The sequence below is a fragment of the Pundamilia nyererei genome, unplaced genomic scaffold (genome assembly GCF_000239375.1).
Source record: "Pundamilia nyererei isolate P.nyererei 1_Seehausen unplaced genomic scaffold, PunNye1.0 scaffold00080, whole genome shotgun sequence".
Classification (NCBI taxonomy): Eukaryota; Metazoa; Chordata; class Actinopteri; order Cichliformes; family Cichlidae; genus Pundamilia; species Pundamilia nyererei.
Window position 1 is genome coordinate 1,641,014 of NW_005187481.1, and position 21,089 is coordinate 1,662,102.

The 21,089-nt window shown below is 39.2% G+C and overlaps 1 protein-coding gene across 4 annotated transcripts in view; it reads left to right on the forward strand.

The window, feature by feature from the left end:
• Nucleotides 1-19,642, forward strand: part of LOC102209186 (unconventional myosin-XVIIIa-like) — a 57,434-nt gene extending 37,792 nt beyond the window's left edge. For 3 of the 4 annotated variants that reach the window (XM_005737880.1, XM_005737878.1, XM_005737879.1), the window contains 16 exons: nucleotides 60-214; nucleotides 985-1,108; nucleotides 1,248-1,448; nucleotides 1,565-1,675; nucleotides 3,956-4,060; nucleotides 4,227-4,373; nucleotides 4,589-4,702; nucleotides 5,678-5,794; nucleotides 6,203-6,286; nucleotides 9,608-9,745; nucleotides 10,188-10,373; nucleotides 10,459-10,598; nucleotides 11,186-11,230; nucleotides 15,525-15,647; nucleotides 16,255-17,644; nucleotides 19,581-19,642. In XM_005737880.1, the coding sequence (XP_005737937.1) occupies nucleotides 60-214; nucleotides 985-1,108; nucleotides 1,248-1,448; nucleotides 1,565-1,675; nucleotides 3,956-4,060; nucleotides 4,227-4,373; nucleotides 4,589-4,702; nucleotides 5,678-5,794; nucleotides 6,203-6,286; nucleotides 9,608-9,745; nucleotides 10,188-10,373; nucleotides 10,459-10,598; nucleotides 11,186-11,230; nucleotides 15,525-15,647; nucleotides 16,255-17,632 (3,168 nt within the window). In that variant the 3' untranslated portion in view covers nucleotides 17,633-17,644; nucleotides 19,581-19,642. The remainder of the gene's footprint in view (nucleotides 1-59; nucleotides 215-984; nucleotides 1,109-1,247; nucleotides 1,449-1,564; nucleotides 1,676-3,955; nucleotides 4,061-4,226; nucleotides 4,374-4,588; nucleotides 4,703-5,677; nucleotides 5,795-6,202; nucleotides 6,287-9,607; nucleotides 9,746-10,187; nucleotides 10,374-10,458; nucleotides 10,599-11,185; nucleotides 11,231-15,524; nucleotides 15,648-16,254; nucleotides 17,645-19,580) is intronic. The other variant, XM_013912084.1, reaches the window with a different exon arrangement.
• The last annotated feature ends 1,447 nt before the right edge of the window (nucleotides 19,643-21,089 follow it).

Here is a 21,089-nt window from a genome sequence, read left to right on the forward strand (position 1 = left end):
GTGTGTGTGTGTGTGTGTGTGCGTGCGTGCGTGCGTGCGTGCGTGCGTGCGTGCTGCAGCTGGCTGATTTGCAGACGGATAATGAGGATTTGCAGCGCTCTGTGCAGCAGCTGAAGAAAAAGTGCCAGAAACTGACTGCCGAGCTGCAGGACACCAAGCTTCATCTGGAGGGCCTGCAAAGTCGCAACCATGATCTGGAGAAGAAGCAGAGGAAGTCAGTTCAACTGCCTGTCCAGTTCTCTTGCATAAACACACATTGCAGAGAGCATATAGCTCTTTTCTCCTCGGATTAAGCAGCACTGGTCTACTCGCCTAATGCTAAAGTTTTCTTTAATTTGAACAGTGACTGAGATGTTCTGTAATCTGTGGAATTGCATTAGCTGAGAAAATGACTCAAGACTTTAAGCACTTGAGAAGCTATCACTGTGGCAGAATGTGATCTCTCCCCTGTGGCTAATTGAAGATGCTCTGTGGGTGAAATTATTTTCGGCTGCGCTTCAGAGAGAAAAACAGAGAATTACAACAAGCTGACAGCATGAAACACTTAGCTGTTAAGTTCACTAACCATAAGTGTTTCTGCCCTAGACAATTGAAGAAAACATTTTGCACATTATTACAACCCAATGGTAAATTGATGGCTATTAGAGGGGGACAGAAGTGGAGGCTAAAATAGAACCGATGATAGCCTGGCGCCTCCCGTATAACAAAGTCAAATTCTCTGAGTAACATACTGTGCACAGAAATGAATGATGCAGAGATCTATTTCTGACAGATCTTTCTTTAAGCTGATTTGTTAGTTTAGAGTTTAAAATATAAAATGGGTATCAGTTGTGCCTGCCAATTTCCCTGTTTGATAGTGTTAAAACTGTACTGTGTAATTAAAAATCTTTCCTACCACATTCAACTGATAAGGCTACGTTATTGTTGAGATTGTGTAAAACCAACATTTTTTTTGTATGTGTGTTGTGTGTGTGTGTTTTCCAGATTTGACCTGGAGCAGAACCAGGCTCAGGCTGAGGTACAGAGGGAAAGGAGCCAGAGGGAGAAGCTGGCTCGAGAGAAAGACATAATGACTGGTGAGATGTTTAACCTCCGCCAGCAGCTGCAGGTAGGCTTCTCTCCACTACATACTCCACATGTACTCTAATGCCCTCTCTTGGGGACAACATGTCTGATGTTTCTGCTCTCTGTATGATATAACTAGGCTGGTCCAGATGTATGTTTTACAGCATGCCTTCTGCCTGCAGGACAAGGACACTGAATTGTGTGGCATGAATGTAAAGGTGCAACAACTGGAGGCAGAGCTACAGGATTTGTCCTCCCAAGAGTCAAAGGATGAGGCCTCACTTGCCAAGGTCAAGAAGCAGCTTCGTGACCTCGAGGCCAAGGTGAAAGACCAGGAGGAGGAGCTGGATGAACAGGCTGGAAACATCCAAATGCTGGAGCAGGTACAGAGGGGTGCAAATATGGTTCAGCCAGGAGTTCTTCTTGCTAATTGTTGCATATGTATCTCTCTCTCTAATACATGTTTGTCTCACATGTCATTTAAATGTTATGTCTTCAGACTAAGCTGCGGCTTGAGATGGAGATGGAGAGGCAGCGGCAGACCCACTCTAAAGAGATTGAGAGTAAAGATGAAGACGTAGAGGAGATCAGGAGATCTTGCAGTAAGAAGGTAGCCACTAATCATTCTTGCAATTTCTGCAGTTTTTTTCTTATTTATGGCCTCTTTTTGTTGACTAACATTTACTCAGGGCTGTTTACTGCAGTACTCAGTAACACACTTTTTTCATGCTTGATTGAAAGCACAAAAAATAAGGGAATTTATGTTGATAATTTCTTTGTTGTAACAATGCTTCTGAGCAATAAATCTTATACTGTTGGAAAGCCTGTTTATTTCCCCTGAAATGGTGTCACAGTTGTAAGGAAAATGCATCTGTGGGTTTAGCACCTCAGTTGAGTATGTAGGTTGTGCCCATGAAAGACTTGCCAAATCTTTTCTGCCAGTGCCAAAGTGTTTATTCTGCTAGTGACTCTTGTTTGGTGTCATTTATTGAAGTCTATGATTGAAGTCTGAAAAAACAACCTATTGGCAATTAAAAAATTTTTTCATTTAGCAAAAAGGGAACTCGGTAGTATGTAGAAAAGCCATACACAGCCTGGCATCTCCTGCTCATGCTGGTCCCCAGCTTGGTCACACACTGCTGTGGGATGGCATCCTATTTTTCAACCAGCATTTGTTGCAAGTCAGCCAGTGTGGTTGTGTTGGTCACTCTGGCACAAACAGCATGTCCAAGCTGATCCCACAAATGTTCAGTGGAGTTGAGGTCAGCACTGCAGACAGACCATTCCATCCTCTACACTCCCCAAATACTGTAGGTCAGGGGTGTCAAACTCAAATACACAGTGGGCCAAAATTCAAAACTGGAACAAAGTCGCGGGCTAACGCTAATATTTATTGAAAAAAAATTCTTCCTCTAGATATAAGAATGAATCTTTTCTTATGGACTCAAACAAGTTTTGCTGAAAAACTGAATATGGAACAAGCAAAGCTTAATACTAAACAATATATATATTAACTGTATAATACCAGTAGGCCAGCTCTAATAGTAATTTGGTATGGCTTCGGGGGCCAAATGTAATTAGGCTGCGGGCCAAATTTGGCCCGCGGGCCAGAGTTTGACACCTATGCTGTAGGTAGTCTCTGATAAACCTCGCTCTCTGTTTCTCTGTGAGGAAGATGCTCCACCACACTATCACACTGCCTCCATCAAAAGCTGTTACCCTATCGGTGCAGCAATCAGAATAGTTTTCTCCACATCTTCTCTGCAATTTGAATCTATGATAGGTCCAGATTTTGCCTACGGCAGTCTATCTTTGACCATAATGTTCTTCCACATTTTCAGGTGCCAGTGCAAATGTTGCAGACACCAGTGCAAAGGGGCCTGACCATGAGGGGCAGTCATGGCAGGCCTCCTAGCAGCCCTATTAGATGGAAGTGTGAAGTCTTTTCTGGACTACCTGGGTAGAGAGCTATTAGCAAGTTTTTATTTTTATTTTTATTTTTTATGGGCACAACCTACCTACTCAACTCTGCTGCTCAACCTACAAAGGAATTTTCCTTACAAATGTTGCACCATTAAAGGGGAAATAAACAGGCTTCCCAAAGATATGAGATTTGTTACTAAAATGATTGTTACAACAAAGAAATAATTGAATAATTAAATTTTCTATTTACATAGCCCAGTTTATGAAGTTCCTGAATTCATTACTTTAATTTCACTTCATCTAGGTACACATGCTGTATTGCTGTATGCCTCCCTACGAGTTATAGCTGTGGGCAGGGATTTTTGGATGTCCATCCATCTGTCCCACAATTTGTGGACACTGTTTCTGCTGTATGCCTTCAGGGAATTTTTTTGAAACTTTGTATACATTTTGAATTGGTTCAGTTTTGGTCAAATGTCACAGTGACTGATGTGTCTTAATTTGGAGGCAGAAATAATTATAGGATTTATTTGTTGCTATAGGTTTGAGAATTTTATAGAACTATCTAATATGAAAAAACAAATTGGCTTTTGATCTTAATGGTTTAGACTTGGTGTCCGTCAAATTGAAGTGAGTCTGGATAGTCATGGATGTAAACTGCAATGGCTTCTTACAGTTGCAAGGCAGTCATTGCAACTGCAAATGTAATGTATTCTTTAAACTGTTATTTTATTCCATGTGTCTTATTAAGTAGAAAGAAGTTAAATGGATTTCTATATTTAAAATTTTTTAATTTGACATAATGAAGCATCATGTGTGATTAATCTTAAGGCTACCAGGTCTGCTTTTGGGGGATCTATTTGTCTTTGAGAGCAGCCGTGTCTAGCAGGACGGTCGATGGTGTGTAATGTCTGACTTTATCATGGATCCAGCATTTGTGCATCTTGACACTCTGTGTGTTCTACAGCTGAAACAGATGGAGGTACAGCTGGAGGAGGAGTATGAAGACAAGCAAAAAGTGTTGCGAGAGAGACGAGAGCTGGAATCCAAACTGCTGAATGCTCAGGACCAGGTACTGTCATTACTCTGAACATGTCCGTGTAGTCAAGTCTGTGCAATTTAGTGTCTGCCACTTGTTTTGATTGGAAAGAAAATGCTTTTGAGTCTCAAGGGTTGCTATAGGTTTTCAAGGAGGAAAGTAACGATGCTGGGCTATAAAGGAGTGGTTTGTCATTCAGGTGAGCCAGAGGGATGTGGAGACAGAGAAGAGGCTCAGGAAAGACCTGAAGAGAACCAAAGTCCTTCTGGCTGATGCACAGATTATGCTGGACCACCTGAAGAGTAATGCCCCCAGCAAGAGGGAGATCACTCAGCTCAAAAATCAAGTACATCCCTTTGAACATTTTGGCATCTGCCTGCGCCCAACATAGCACGGATGTGTAATATACTTAATGATACAACAACAGAAAGCATGCTTTGAAATGTGTATTATGCACAAATCAACACAAATGAAAAAATCCCAGATTCTGGAGCTCAGTTCCACTAACGTTTGTCCCTCACCTCCTTCCCAACACCTCTTCTTCCTCCTGTTTTCTCACAGCTTGAGGAGTCAGAGTTTACTTGTGCAGCATCAGTGAAGGCTCGAAAGAGTATGGAGCTGGAAATAGAGGACTTGCATATCCAAATGGAGGATATGGTCAAAGCGAAGATGTCGGTAAGTTTTGACATCTGTTAACAATGTATCCTGAGGGTGCAACATATGTCGTCAAGTGGAACCGCACAAATTGTGTTCCAATTACCCACTTGACTAAGCTTGAATGCCAATATGTTCTGCATATGTTTCTATTGCTGTATGTTTTTGCATCTGTAACTCAGTCGATATTGTGCACGATATCACACATTCATAGATAATGAAATGTACTTACCTTTTTTCATGTTCACTTTTGATGAGAGGGAAATAATTTGCATAAATGTTTCTATACCCTTCTTTTGATGAGCAAATTAAACCAAAAACAACAAACAATGTTTAATTAACTGAGGGCTGGTGCCTGTCAAATTTTCTCTCTTCAAAATACAGCAGGGCTCGAACATTAATATGCATACATCATCAGCCCATGGTGGAATATTAAAATAATAAATGCCCTTTGGCATATGTCGGATTTCAACATTTTGCTCTAATGGATAAATAAGCTTTGTCGAATGTGGTTTTGTTTTTTTTTTGCTTGCTCATTAATGGGTGTCTCATGAGAGTACTGCCTACATTTTAGACTCATGGACTGAGGATGTTTGTCTCTCTCGGGATGACACACAGAGTGCTATGTGCCTGTGCTTTGCTTGTTAATTGCTGCATTTATGGCAAGGGAAGGTCTTGTAAATGTCTGAGATTAGAGAATGCATATTGAAGGCCTGAGCCTCCCCCTGATCACAGAGGATGAACTCTAAATGGGACATCACCAGTATGCTGCACTGGCTGCACTTTTCCCTGCCTAAATGAGCCAATTGATTATCTCCAATTGGTCTTATCTTCCAGCCAGAACCCTGTCCAGATTGTGTTTCATTGCTATTAGATGAGATTCCCAGACTGCCACGGCCAGGCCAACTAATGACCATTTATCATATTCAATAGCTCATGAATAAATCCTGCCATTCTAAACTAAAGTGTGTGTTTCTCGCTCTGTTTGTGCCTTAGTTGGAGGAGCAGCTCAGCCGTCTGCAACGAGAGAAGAATGACCTGCAGTCACGCATGGAGGAGGATCAGGAGGACATGAATGACCTGATGAAGAAACACAAGGCTGCGGTAGCTCAGGTAGTCCTGCCTAAAACTTTAAACATCTGTTTGAATGCCAAGAAAAATGGAGTGTATTGCCTTCCGTTCAGCTCGAGAACTTTGTCAAGTATCTACTGTTAAGAACTTGGCTGTTCTTCAATACTGTTGCATTTGGTTGTATATTTTGTATTAGTGTAGTTGCACTTATTTTTGAAACATTAACATTATTTTCTCCAGTAGTGTCTTTGAAATTTGGAGGATATTCTCAGCTAAACATGGGGATATAATCTGTTGTACAGCAGACTACATGACCAAATATTTGACTTGGATATAATCTTGGACATTTGCATTGACAGTAATATAACAGATAACTGAGGCATACATGAACACCAACACACCTGACTCTCTGACTTTTTTTCTCTGTGCATGCATGCACGTGCATACTAGTCTGCCAGGGACTTAAGCCAGATCAGTGACCTGCAGGCCCAGCTGGAAGAAGCCACAAAGGAGAAGCAGGAGATCCAGGAAAAGGTAAAAAGAAGTATTCAAAAGCAATACAGCTCCCTGCCAGGAACCTGCCTGCTGCCTCAACACTTCTTTCTGATTAGGCTTTAGCTTTTCACTGTGTTCTCTGATTATTTTGACCAAAAATGCTTCCTTTTATGTGGTAGCGTGCTTTCTTCCAGCCATTGCAATTTACATGTAAATAGTAGAAATCAGAGAAAAAGTGTCAAGGAGCAAATTTCCCCCCTCAGAATTCTTACAGTATTTAAAGGAAGGGTGGAGTACATAAACTTAACAGCCGATCAAGATGGAATAACTATTTAGGTGAAGAAGTAATTTTAGTCCTTTCAACAATCATCCCTGAACTTCAGCCAACCAGCTTTGGTCTAAATGTTTTTTTCAGAATCAGAATCAGAATCAGTTTATTGCCAAATGTTGAGCAGGTTTACAACATTAGGAAATTGCTGCGGTGCTTCAGTGCAAACATAGTGTCATAAATTGCGATTAAATAGACATTTGTAGTTCTGTTGTTATTTCATTTTAAAGAAGAATATCAGGTTAATAAAGATGGCAATTGGAAGCAAGTAAGAAAATAGTGTTTTCGATATCAGCTATTGGTATGAAAAAAATGTAATAGCTGGAGATAATAGCAAAACCTTGTTACTGTGCAAGGCCAGTTTATTTTATGCATGATGCATGATGTATATGGTTACTCCAATCAAGTGAAAAACCCTGAAGATTCCTTTTTGCTCTGACACAGACACACACACAGCGGATGCTTGCAGCAGAGTCATGTTTGAAATGTCAACCCATGGCGTTGTAGAAACAGATGGCCCTGTGCCAGTCATTTCTGGCTTTTGTGTCACCCCAAGCACCAACAGCTAGCTAGTGTACCTACATGAACATTCAATAAAAATAAGTGTCACTGGTTAGGACTGCAGGCAAGCTAGTTGAATACTAAGAATTTTAGTCTGGCTTTGTCTTTCCCGAGTAAGCAATGCGTTCCCTAAAAACACGTGATCTGAAGTTTGGAACATACGTTGCTCCAAAACCTGTATCTTTATACTTTTCAGTATTAATGATGCCTTCACAGATGTGCAAGTTAGCTAGTGCAATGTGCTCTAATGTATCTGCCAGCCATCACAAATGCAGGCTTTTGAACTCTGTACTGATAGAAAGCCAAATGATACATCTTCTCTTTAGAACAGAAAACAAAGAAATCATAAAGAATTTCAATCCATCTTCAATGATCTCTGGCTCAAAAAAGACCCGGCTGTGTTTAAATTTTGTGTTTTGTTTTTTTTTGGGTTTTTTTCTTAGTGTGGTAGAATTTTACAGCAACTGTGTTCACTCACAGTGCCGAAGTATTCCCGAGCCCTTGTAGAGGTTTTCACTGAAGAATCTGAACGCATCTGTCCCCTGGTCGTAGATGTCTTTGGATTCTGTGATGTTATGTATTTTAGATCACAAATGAAAGATAATTTTTAAATTCTTGAACTTTTGATGAAAGAGCCCTCATCTTTTACTTCTGGAAAAGTCAGAAGATGCTCTTTTTGTGTCTCATTACAGATTTTTTTGCTGAATTTATAGTGAAAATCTTTTCAAGTTTTTGTTTAGCATTACACAAGTTGCCCATTTTTTCCCCCAACATTATGCTTATTAAAGTTTTACATATATACATATATAAAGTACATAAGTTGCCCATTTTGTGTAATATAGTGTTTGTGTTTATAGTTTTTGGTTTTGGAAAAGCACAATTAATCTGCAGGAAAATGTTTTTTTAAGACTCTGTGGCTGGGGAACTGAAATCCTATATCCATCTTTGGGTATAGTTTATTGAACTGTTGGACTTGGCATTATTTGAACTTGCTGTTTGGGCTTTATGTCTATAGTTTTCATTCTAGTTGCCAGAAATTGAATAAAGACTGTTGACTTTAGTGTTCACCTAAATCTTTCTCTAGCAGGTCAAAGTGTTCACTTATTTAGAGAAATCCCAAAAATGAATCGGCAAGTGCTAATGTTTACATGGCAATCATCAGCAAATTGCCATTGTGAGTATGCTAGTCTGCAGATTTTAGCACATATATCAAAGCCTTCCAAATGTGACAGATGGTGTGGCTAATGGTGTGGTTGCAAATTCCAATTCTTGTTTTCACACTGCACTTGCTAAGTCACAAACAGATCTGAATTATACAACTGTAATAAACCATAGTGTCCTTGCCTGATTTACCCTATTTCTGAGCTGATTGGTCAAATTACTGCATTTTGTGCTTGAGGTGTCTGCTAATGGTTGAGGTCTGGCATAAATGTGGATTCATGTGATACAAAGATTAATGCTTCTGATTCAGGCCTATGTTGATAAGTGCTTTTATCATGTTGTACTGATGGAATAATATTTGTTCAGAAGGCAACCTCTGTGTTCGATATGTCATGTATTAATGCATGCCTATTTCCTTTTTTGATGCATTTATTTACAAAATGAATTTCGTCTGGTAGATTAAATGTGAATTTAGCTTTAGCATGGCAAAGTTTAGCATAAGTGTGAATGCACATTATACGACCACAGCTTGGTGTTACTAGACTGTATTTTATGGCTGCATGGTGAACTAAACAAAATTGTGTGCTATAATCCCAGAATCAAAACACAGAAATAATAGCACACTGTTAGTTTTGGGTCACTCAAGGCCCACCCATCAGAATATTTTTGGCGATACCCAAGTAGCACAGCAGGGCTGTAAGGCATTGTTAAAACCTGTCAGAGTAAGCAGTGATAGCTATCTAAAGCATCTGACCTTGAAGTGGTTATCTTATCCCCAGTAGGAGAAAAATCTGGATTCTTTAGTAATATCAAAGGAGAACTCCAAATCCTCCTTGTCTCTGATGCAAAGTCCCTTATTAGGTGCCATGCTGGCTTTTGGACCAGTTTTGTTGTGATGTGTCTTTCTTCCTTTTATCAGTCATGAGAAAACCATTCAGATGGAACAAAAAAAAACAAAAAAAACGTGCTTTGCATGAAGCAAAAGCTTTTCTAAAGGCTTGTGAAATTACTGTGGCTTGCTGTTACTCAGTTTCAACAACAAGCTCTTCTTTTAACTATTTGTTGTACATTTGGGGCTTATCTAGAGCTTATTATTCACGCTGTATACAAAATATTTATATTTAGAGACTTGGATTACATTTATACAAAACTGCAATTTGGTTTTAATACATGCACACATCAGCACTTCATTTTAATTTTCACAGATCTCACTTAAGAGGGGGCGCAAAAACCAGAGGTCAAGTAGGTGTACAGTGGAAATTGCTCTTCAAGAGTGTTTATTTGTGTAAATATGTGTGTCTGTCCTCCAGCTCCATTCGCTACAGAACCAGTTAGAGTTCCAAGAACAATCCATGGTGGAGAAGTCACTTGTGAGCCGCCAGGAGGCTAAAATCCGTGAGATAGAGACCAAACTGGAATATGAGAAAACGCAGGTTAAGCGGTTGGAGGTAAGATGATGTGGACAAATGTGAAAGCCATGCATTGCCAACCTGTTAATTGGATTCTGACACTTAATTTCCTAGTAATTTTAAGACAAAGGCCTTAAAAAGAAAGTTATAGTGCCGCTTGCTTTGCTCCGTACTGTCTTTCTAGATAACAAAAGTGTCCATCATGGAATGAATTTAATTAGGTTCTTATAAAGACAGTCAGTTGATGGTCACCTTCCCTGTTATTCACCTTAAAAATGAATTAAAATGAATTTGGACAAAGGGCAACTCATAGCACTGTTCACATTTCCATTTTGTTATTATTAATGGCATAACTGACAGTGGCCAGCTGCAGGCAGCTGAGAAATTACTTAAAACAGTACAAAGAAGATAATTTAGCTTGAGTGTTGTTCACTTGTCTGTACTATATGTGCCCTTAACATGTTCGTCACCTGCTTCCCAGAGTCTGGTGGGTCGTCTGAAGGAGAATCTTGAGAAGTTGACGGAGGAGAGAAATCAGCACATCACTGCAGAAAACAGGGAGAAAGACCAGAATAAACGCACGCAGAGGCAGCTAAGGGACATGAAAGAAGAAATGGCAGAGCTGTCCAAGAAGGAGGCTGAGGCAAGCCGCAAGAAACATGAGCTGGTAAGGCCATGGGTGATTTGTGACCTTATGGTACTCACTGGTGTTTACACTGGAGGAGCTAACCATGCTCCAATCCATTCACCAGGAAATGGACATCGAGAGCTTAGAGGCAGCAAATCAGAGCTTACAAGTGGACCTTAAGTTAGCCTTCAAGAGGATAGGGGATCTGCAGGCTGCCATTGAGGATGAGATGGAGAGTGATGACAACGACGACCTAATTAACAGGTGAAGTGCAGATTTATTCTTTGTTTCATTAGATGCCACACTGCAATGTAGCTAGCTGCCTTAGGTACCACAGGGCATTCTCTTTGTATGTTGGAAGAAAGTTACCAAATGAGATGTGCTAGCTTTTTCACCAGGCTGTCAATCATAACATGTTCTTTCTCCTATGTCTTCCTGCTTCAATTTCTAACCTCTTTTGAACAAAGTCATACTACAGTCTGTGAGTTCCCCAAATACTTCTCAAATGGTTTAATTCTGCTCCATGCTTTTGATCTTTTGTCTCTTTGTTGTTTTTTCTGGTTTGGTTACACGTTTCCTCTTTGCAGTTGAGTTGAGGGTTATGCTGGCTCTGAGCCCTCAGATGTAAACACTAACTGCAATATTACAGACCTCTAAAAAGAAGACAGTGCACTCACCAGCTCTGTTTGAGCAGAGGGCATAGGTTGTTTTACTGCTTTACAGTACACAGTTATTTTATATGTGCTTAAATTGCTCTTATGTTCTGTCCTCCTCTTGCAGAGTTTCAGAAAAAATGTATCTCACGTTCTCTGTTTTCTTTTTCCTTTTGGTGTCTTCCACACTTCTGGCAGTTTGCAAGACATGGTGACAAAATATCAGAAAAGAAAGAACAAAACGTGAGAATGGAAAATGCTTCCTTTTGTTTCTGTCATTATGGTTGTTTTCAAGTTTGTTTTGTTTTTCTTCGGCACCCATTTTAACCGCAAGGGAGAATAATGCAGTATACCTTATCCTTTCATTCTTTTTGTTCACGGTAACACTGTGGGACGAAGTAATTTTAAATAGAATAGAAAGCAGTGTCTGTGTTATACGTCTCTGATAAAAGCTATGCTTAAAGGATGGCCCCGGTGTTTCATTTTATTTCGTGCCAAGTGTCTGGCGGTGTCCGTACACAGTCCGCCTCATTAGAGATTTCAAGGCTTGTTTGTTTGATGTTAGATGAAATGTAAACTAGAATGAAAAATGGAGTATAAGGCTAAATGTTGAAGTTTTTCCTCCTTTAAACCGTTCTCCCTGCTTTTGAAAATATGAACCAAAAGAAAAACCATTTTTTTAAGAAACGTGGTAATGCTGCATCATTCTCTCTATGAATAATTTTGCGTCAAACATCGTCCTCATTCACCGCTCACCACTTTGTTAAAATCAAGAGTTTGCATTTTTGCACTGACTTTTCTTTAATTGTCTTTTTGTTCTTCTAAAGCTTTTCCAAAGCACATGCAGCACATCTCACTGAATGCAGCACTGTGATGCATCAATGCAAAATAATAAATGTAATATTCATTTACTGCACTTTGCATGATAAGAGACTAGGGGTGAATGATATCACCTGTGTAATGATATGTGATGAAAATTTCCAATAATGGCTTGAACTGACAATACAGAAAGAAAAGTAGTGAGTCCTCCAGCAATGCTCGGTTAAATCAGTTGTTGGGTCACATACATCATTTTTGTCTTAAATGATGTAACAAGTTTGTTGTTTCCACTTTTAGCTGGAAGATGCATATTTTGCAAAGCACCATGCTTTGTTAGAGGTCGTTGAAGTAGCTCTATTTTAGGTACTAAATCGGCATAGGATGCTCTCATGCGGCTTTTGCTCTCAGACATGTCTGGGTTTGTTGTTGCATGCACTGGGGAAGGTAGATACATGGTGTTGCTGTAGCAATGATATTGATCATGTATAATCAGGCAGCTCTATAGGAGATATGTGTAGTAATATGAAACAATTACAATTCTGTGGTTGCCTGAATGTATCTTCAGTCATCTGCTTTTTTTCTGTGACAGTTTGGTGAAGATATTTTCAGTGTTTAATCTTATGGGAGTAATTTACATGTGCTCTGGAAAACCTTAAGCATGATTGTGTGAGTACTGCTTGTGAGTGTATGTCATGTCTGCATATACAGCAAGTGGTGTGAACAACACAGTCCACTACTTGAATGTTTTGACTCAAAGCTGAGCTTTTGATTTCCTTGTATTCAAACATTCTACTAATCCAATCTTATTTTACAGTACTGTGAAACATTTAACTGAAAATATAAAAGTTCATCTTGTCTCTCGTGTTAAATGTGGTTATTTATTTTTACTCAACCCTCTTTTCTTTCATTTTCAATGTAGTAAAAGGATTTTGGCATGCTGAATAATTAACTGTCAATGCCAGCATAATCTTCTGTTTATGGCAAATATCCATAGCTTTCTACATTAACCTTTGATTGCTTTTTCAAAGGAATATGCTATTGTGCCTTTATTAATCACTTTGTCTTTCAATTTTTCATCAAACAGTCCATGTGTATCCGTGCTTTGCCTTTCTTTTTGTGCAACTCGAGGCAAAGAGCAACGATTTGCCATGTTTACTTAATTACATTTTCCCTCCTTCGACATCATTGCATTAACAGCATGGATGAACAGTAATGGAGGTGGTGATTTTCTCCTAATTATGAAGTGGATTTTCCAGATGAATTACATTACTATTGAATATTTTGTACTTAATATTTCAAAGCAGAGGTTGCAATTCTTGGATTAATGGGATTGTAGTGTCATTTACATTTCTGATTGCAGCACAATACTTTGCAAGGCAAGAAAAATTACCTTTTTTGTCACCAGGTGATAATTATCCTTGAAGTTCAAGTTAATTACATCAGAGTGCAATGTGTCCACGGTTTGACGTAATTAGCTCTTGTACAATAAAGACCATAAATGTATGGTTTAATGTTTCTGTTATTTAGCACTTACACGATAGCACCAAACCATACATGATTTGATGCTGACTGTAAGTATTTGCGACAAAGATTTACAACCAGTGTAGACCAATTGTCAGAAGCGATTAATGTTCACGTCTGAAGTCTTGGGGCTTGTTTGTATCTGTGGGCCTCAGGACTGGTTAGCTAGTAGTGTGAGGCCAAGGACAAATCGTTTGTGACACCATTTGCACAGCACTCAATTGCAAGCCACCTTTTATTTTGCACGCCTGTGTGTTAGACTGAGGGTAGGAGATGGAGATAATTTTGCTGTGGGCTGGTTTCAGTATTTTGGTGTGTAATATATCATGTTAAAAAGTCACAGCATCAGGGAGATGACAAATGGGTAACATGTGTAATCAACACGCCGGTATTAACGAAGCTATTATCTCTCTTTTTTTTTTTTTTTTTTTTTCTGGTGGGCTTTTATCAGTTGTATTTACTATGCGAAAGAGAGTAGAGGGAGTGTGAAATGAAGGGCCGGCTTATTATAGCTTGACTTGGACTCACAATTTTCACCTTTTGCCTCAGAAGGCACTACTCAGACTCTGCAATGGGCAGGGTTCGTGTAGTAAAATTATAACCAGACCACTTAATCTCGCTGGGATCATCATTACCTGAAAATTGGCCCCTGAGTTAAGATATAAATGCTCTTAGAAAGCCTGAATAGCACTTAAAGAACCTAATGCTCCTGGCGCTCTGCGCTCACTCCCTGACGATGCCCTGCTTTCACGCAGACCACCACAAAGAATGGAAGAAAGAACACAATTTGTTCTGAGAGGAGAAAAAATGAATGTGTGACGCAGAGATTGGTGACAAAGGAGACACTACTCTCTTCAGTGGGAGACCTATGTAAATGCACATATGGTATCTAGAGCTATTATGGAGGCTGGAGCTGTCTAGCTGTCATCTCACACCTCTTGGAATACTGTGTTTGCACCTTATAAGCAGTTTGCCACATTTTCCAGTGCTCAGAAAGAAAAGCTAGTCCACAGAGACAGATCTGTTACCTACATTGCTGTTTGTTATTTTTAATGGTGCTCAGCTTGATATAGACACAAGATGAACTATATATCTACAAGTGTGATATGTGAAGCAATTATTTTAGATGGATGAAACGTGATTGTTGCAACGGTATCTTAGGTAAGGCGCTATGTAAGACAAAAAAAGATAAAGAGGAACTGCAAATTGGATCTCTCTATAATGAACCTTAATTTGTGTATTTAATATAGAGGATGTTGTCTTGAACGTAAGAAGTGTCTCTTAAGAATGTAATTTTCTGCTCTGCTCAGAAACACAAGTCAAACATACTTTATGCCTTCATAGCATATGTGTGTCTTTGCAATTTCAAAAGTGTGAAATGTGAAAATTTATTTTCACACATCATGCAGCCTAAGAAGGCAGTATATCTCGCACTGAAGGGAGGGGAGGGAAAAAAAGAGAAGAGGATTTTTCACTTAATGTAATTTGACCCCAGTGTCAGTATTGACTTAGAGGTTATGCCACTTTGCTCACCTCCTTGTGTCACTTTAACCTCCTAGGACAATGGGATGCATAACAGAATATTCACCAAAAAAAGAAAAAAAATCAACTGGGATCTGCTTAGCTCTTTCATCCAGATCTGTAGTTCTAAGTTTATTGATTGCCATGTCAAGCATAGGGCCATGGGGCTGTCTCAAGGCTCCACTCCAATAACAATCACCAGGGACGACAGGTGACAAGTCACACAGATGCTAGCAGCTTGGAACCAGCCAAACAAGTTAATTATACTTCCAGGAGCTTCATCTGCATACCGCCTTTTCACTAATGCATTTGCAGCACATTTGTCTCTTGTACGGACACCAAACTGTTGCATGGCGTCATACTAACCCCTATTTTTATATGAGAGAGAAATAACTGTAACCTGCTAACAGAAAGTTTTTAATATGTGAAATCAAACACCTTTTTTTTTTTCTTGGCTGTGTAATTTATGTAATCTGACACTATATAAAATACTTGATGTATTTCTGGAATTTAACATTAAACAGCCAAGTGACGATCAAAAGAACACATCCCTACATTTCTTCTTTGTGTGGAAGATTGTTCTACTTAAAGAAGAAAAATTTTAAGATGAGTATTTTTGCTGTTGGAAAGCCCTGGATGCTCTATATCAACTCTAGCTGATTTGGTTTCTTCACAGTGGAGAGGAGATGGACACAGATTCAGAAGTGGAGGACCGTGTGGACGGAGTTAAGTCTTGGCTCTCCAAGAACAAAGGCTCCTCCAAGACCATGTCACAAGAGGGAAGTCTGAAGAGCACCAGGTTAGTGAAAGCTTTCCATGCTTTTTGTCAGATGACCGTATAATTCCCCATTATAACAGTGATGAAACTACCCACATCGCCAGCCTTAAAAAGGCCCACGATTACCTGGGGCAGTTTGCAACAGAAGGATGAGTATTTCATGTGATTAGGTGTCATCTCTCTCTCCCGGTAATCTGTCTAATGACAGGAGGCAGGATGGGGAAGCGGCTGCTGTCAAATTTATTGAAGTGGCCCGTGGCCAGTTGGCACGCCTGCAAAATGACGCCTCTACCACAGTTAGATAGATCTTCTCACTGGTTGATTGCCTCACTTTCTACAGTGTACACTGTGCATAACAGCAATAGCCAGAGGTACTGGATGTGTTCCCTGACTCTTGAATGGTTTCAAGGACAAAATGAAAATGACAGATTTATTCTATAACAAATTGACATCAGTGTGTCAAAGTATGAAAATGTAACCTTTCAGTTACCACATATAAGCTGTCATAGTTGTCATACATCAGCTGTGAATATTTCACGAAATTAAAATTGAGAGTTCCGGCTTTAAATACACAGTATTTTTCTTCTTGTGTTCTCCTGGTTGTCATTTTTCTTATGCGACTCTTTAGATATTCAGCAAATGCAGATGCCAAAGAGATGAAAGAAGGTAAGGAGAAGATTAATGACAAAGATGGGAAAGAGGTAGAGCCGAGCAGATCGGTGTCTGTCCTGAGCTCTCTGAGCTACCGGAAACGCTCCAATCTGAAGGACTCCATAGGAGGTACAGGCGATGACAGCTCCCTGTTCAACACTCTCAAAGAACAGCCTGACACACTAGACCATGCCTCCATTCGAAAATCTAAATCAAAGTCTGGAGACCTTCAGGAAGATTGGAAGAAGAGTCAGTCACAGGAAGACTTAGAAGACAAAGGTTCTGTCATCTCTTTAGCCTATTCTGAAGCCACCAGCAGAGCCAGGAAGGGTTTGGAGTCCCGCTGGACTTCACGCAGCAGCCCTGAGTTTGATAAAGAGTCCATGGTATCCTCTGTGGGTCCCAGTAGGATGTCCACCCGGAGAGCAATGATGGACATGGACGATGACAATAAGTCAACTATCAGCAGTGTGAGCCGATCCAGCCCTCGATCGCTCCATCGCAGCACATCTTGGAAAGATGAGAGACGCAACAGCTCTCGCTTGTCCGTTGCCCGCAGCTGTGGCCTGAGTGAGTTTGGCCTACACGTAGATGACGATGATGACGGCCAGAGTGTTGCTTTTAGCAGAGGGGGAGCCTCGCCTTACAGTCCCCGCTCACGCAGTCGCAGCCTTTCTACATCAGCTCAAACACGCTCATCAGACAACAATCCGCTTGACACGTCAGACATTAAATTAGTCACCCATCGAAACTACTTGGACCCTGACCTAGAGGCTGCAATTAATGAGGTGCTGAGCTTCAAACCTATTAAGTTCAAACGCAGCAAACTTGATGAGTCTAGTGATGAGGACAAGGATGAAAAGATGAAACAAGTGAGTGAGGACAGTAGGAAGAAGGTTGAAAGTGAAGGGCTGGGCTGCAGCACTTCTAACCCGCTTCGTTCTTCATTAGGCTCTACTCTGGAGCACAGTAACAGGCCAACAAGCACCAGCAGCTCTCGTAGTTGTCTAGATAAAAAAGGTAAAGTTTCATCATCTGAGAGCTCCTCATCGTCAGATGACCATCACAGCAGAAAGAGCTCAAAGTTGAAAAAGGGCAAGAAGAAGTCCAAGAAGAGCTCTAAGAAAAAAAGCGAATCAGAAGACTCTTCATCCTCTTCAGAGTCTTCATCCTCCAACTCAGCCATCTCCTACCGCAGCTCCAGTAGTATTAAAAAGTGCCCTAAACAAGAATCTGATGACGACGAGAAGGAACTTCCAGGTCATGGAAAATCTAGCAAGAAGGAAACAAAGAAGAAGCAGAAGAAAATGGACAGCTTGGTGATGAAGTACCTGTACAGGCATGACAGTGACTGATACTGAACGAAGGTGATACTTGGTGTGGTGATAACCCCGAGCCTGCCATAAAGTTTGGTCATCTGACTTAAAATACTAACGTTTGCTATGTGTGACAGTTTCTTTGTTTTTAGTTTGGTTTTTATTCATCATTTTGACTAAATGGTCCGTGTGAAGAACAAATGCTGATTTGTACTACTACCAGTGTTCTAAACATGACACAGGCCTATTGATGCCTACCACCGTTTTTCCTTTGCTTGTACTGACATTTGTCTTAATTTAAGCTTCACATTTTTCCATACACTGTAGTGATGCCTCTGGTTTGCATTACACAAACTCCTTGAGTTTTATTTTTAAATTCCATTAGAAACAACAGTTTATATTTAGGTTTAAAGTAATCCATCACTGCAATTCATCAGATTCTTTTTAGCTTTTATTTGTCCCGCTCCAAGGCATCACAGGCAGCACACTGAAATATTTGTCCTGAAATAGTAGTGATATAAAGCAGTGTTACATTCCTGTGTGTTTTTTATTTAAAAAAAAAAAAGCATCTCTGCAAATCTGAGTGTTTTTCCTAATGGTGTTTGAGATGGTGTTTTGCACGCATAGTATTAAGAGAAGAGTGTCTGCCTGTGACTGTTCCTCTAGCACAAACTGATAAACAGATGCTGGCAATAACGGGGAAAAAATGTAATTACACCTATTTTTCTTTTTGCCTGTTAACTGTGAAGAGTTCAGGTGTGACGTGACTGTGGATATTATTTGATGTAAACATGTGTAATATATTCTAAAATTAGCTCTGCCTCAAAAGCTATCTATTTTGAGTTCCTGATAGCATCTCTTGTTCTTGTCATACTTATGCCAGCGAACTAATAAAGGCCAGTTTTCTGTATGTGTTAACAATTTAGCCTTAAAACACAGCTCTCTGTGTGCTGTTGCTTTTGCTGTTGCAAAATGGTCAAATATTCATTTCACACTTCATTAAAGTAAACCTACTTGAAAGTAAATATTAGGACATTTTGATTTTAACTTGTATTGCTTGTTTTGATACATCTTGCTGCTCTGGAAGCTAGTTACACAGGTGGCTTAAAGCAATCTGGTTATATATTAGTTTTCATGGATATAGCTAGAAGGTAATCAAATTATAAATATGTTAATTTGCAAGCACCCCTTTTATCAAATTTTTAAAAAGTATTTTTTAAATGTTAGTGTCCTTGGCTTATGTACTGACACAGTTCATGGATGAAATGCAGCATTTTGTATGTTGAACATGCAGTGCAGTGTACTTCAAGCAGATGTCTAATACTCAAGGACACTCATGTGTGTTTAATCAGAAAGATACTATTTTAGTGTTAAAGAGCCTGTTTCAGTGGTTTTTCCTTGTTCTCATTAAATTGTATCTTAATGGAAGTATTCATATACTGGAATCTCTGCAGTAAGCTAAGCTGCTATCAAACTAGTGCAATGAGTGATTCTGATGTAATGAGTTGTCATGACAATGGATTCTAAGAATGGCTCCAGGTAAATAACCTTTTTAATGAGTAGAGGCAGAAGCAAGGCACAAGCTCACTGAATGCTGTGTTGGTTCTGATTTAATCTCTTCTACATTTAACCTACTAACAGCACATATTTACTAATATTTGAACATGGTGCCATTACAATACTTCTGCATGTAATTTTTAAGCATTTAGCTCAATAAGAAATTTATTTTAATGATTCATAAAGTTTTTTTTATTGGTGTCCACAGAGCTAGAATTTCTGTGACGCAAAAAGAGGGAAACCATGCTAACATAGTGCATGCATGTCTTGCTCATTTAAGAGTTTATTGACTGGAAAGAGTCAGCCAAGAGTTTTGTATCTTAAAAGCTGTTTTTTTTTCTTTTCTTTTTTTATGTGCGTTTGCTTTTTTTTATGGGGCTATAAAAGAAATCGTGTTCTAATGTGTCTGTATGTGTATTGACCCCTACAGCCCTCCTGTACACCGGAGAGATGCGAGTCTGCCCAGATCAGATGAAGAGGATGAGGTGGACAGAGATGGGGGGCAGGCGCCGAGGCAGATCAACTGCGAGGGCTCGCTGGCAGAGAGCTCGTCATAATCCACAGCCTGTCAACCTTGGTTTTTCAGTGACACCAATCGCACAACAGGGACACAGTTCTTTTCTGCTAACTTTATTACTCTTTCCCAGCCAATAAGAACAGAAATGAGGCACACAAAGAATGCTTTTTGTTGAGTAGGTTAGCTTGGGCATTTCATTATCCTCATTGTGGCACACCTAATAACATCATAAAATTATTTTGCTTAAATTATGCTTCTTTTAAGTATTATTTGAAAGAATATTAAAATGAAGGACTATCAGAAGAACCTTTGTGCTGCTGCTTTATTTATAAGAGCTGCTTTTCAGGCATATTTAAGCACCCCTCTGCACTTTTCTGACTTTACAGATAGCTCTGCCAAGAGGATTTAGATAAGCCTGCTTTGGTTTTGGACTTCTTCAAGAAGGTCTGACCAACTATTAAGATTATTCTTATCTTTTCCATTAATGTAGACTACTGCAGTGGGAGGAATTAACCTCTTTTTAATTAATTATCTCACTGCCCGTTTACATATGGCTCTTGTTGCAACTTGAGATATTCATAATTTTAAGAATGTGAGGTTAGCTAATTATTGCTGACAGGAAAAAAAAAAAACAGACAAAACTAAAACCAAGCTGTTAGGGTTTTAAAGATGACCTATGTTGGAAATTCTGAGAAATGGAGTTAAGTTAAGATTTCAATGTGCATTGATAGTTTAAATGGATATCTACTATGTTGAATCAAATGCTTTAGATGCAACTTAGATAAAATTGAATAAAGCTACAAGTATTTTATTGAGATGAAGTTTGCTGTATTTTTGTGCTACTTGAAGTTCAAAGGGAATGCATTTTTTTGTTGCTAATAAAGCTTCTTTAAATAATATATCCCACAGGAGATTATTCCAGTTTTTGGATATATAATAAAATGAAGTCTGTTCTGATCTCTCCGTTGCTGATTTTACTACTTTAAAAGTGTACGATGAAGATGATCTTTAGAGCATTTTGGGCAAATTGGCTTAAGCAAATAATTCCATACCTTTTTGCTATTTCAGGGTGCCAAATATGACATGGATTATATTCTTATAAATAGTTAATGTTTGCATATGAGAAAAGTTTGGGTTGGGAATGTAAAAGCAGCCCTTAAAATCATATTCCTTTCTTTTATATTGAGGCTCTTTCTCAAAGCTGTCATTTTGAATGTAATTTAAAGGATCATTAGAGCCATATGTTAAAATATCAGCAGCAGGATTTGAAAGATTCTTCCTTGTGTTGGGCTTTTTTCATTCAAAGTACTGCCAAAATACCTTTAATTAAAACCACTCTGCTCATAAAATGTAATACTTGTATGTAATTTCAGATGCACAGAGGTATGAATTGATTTCTTATTGGCATTTTTTTTCTTTTCA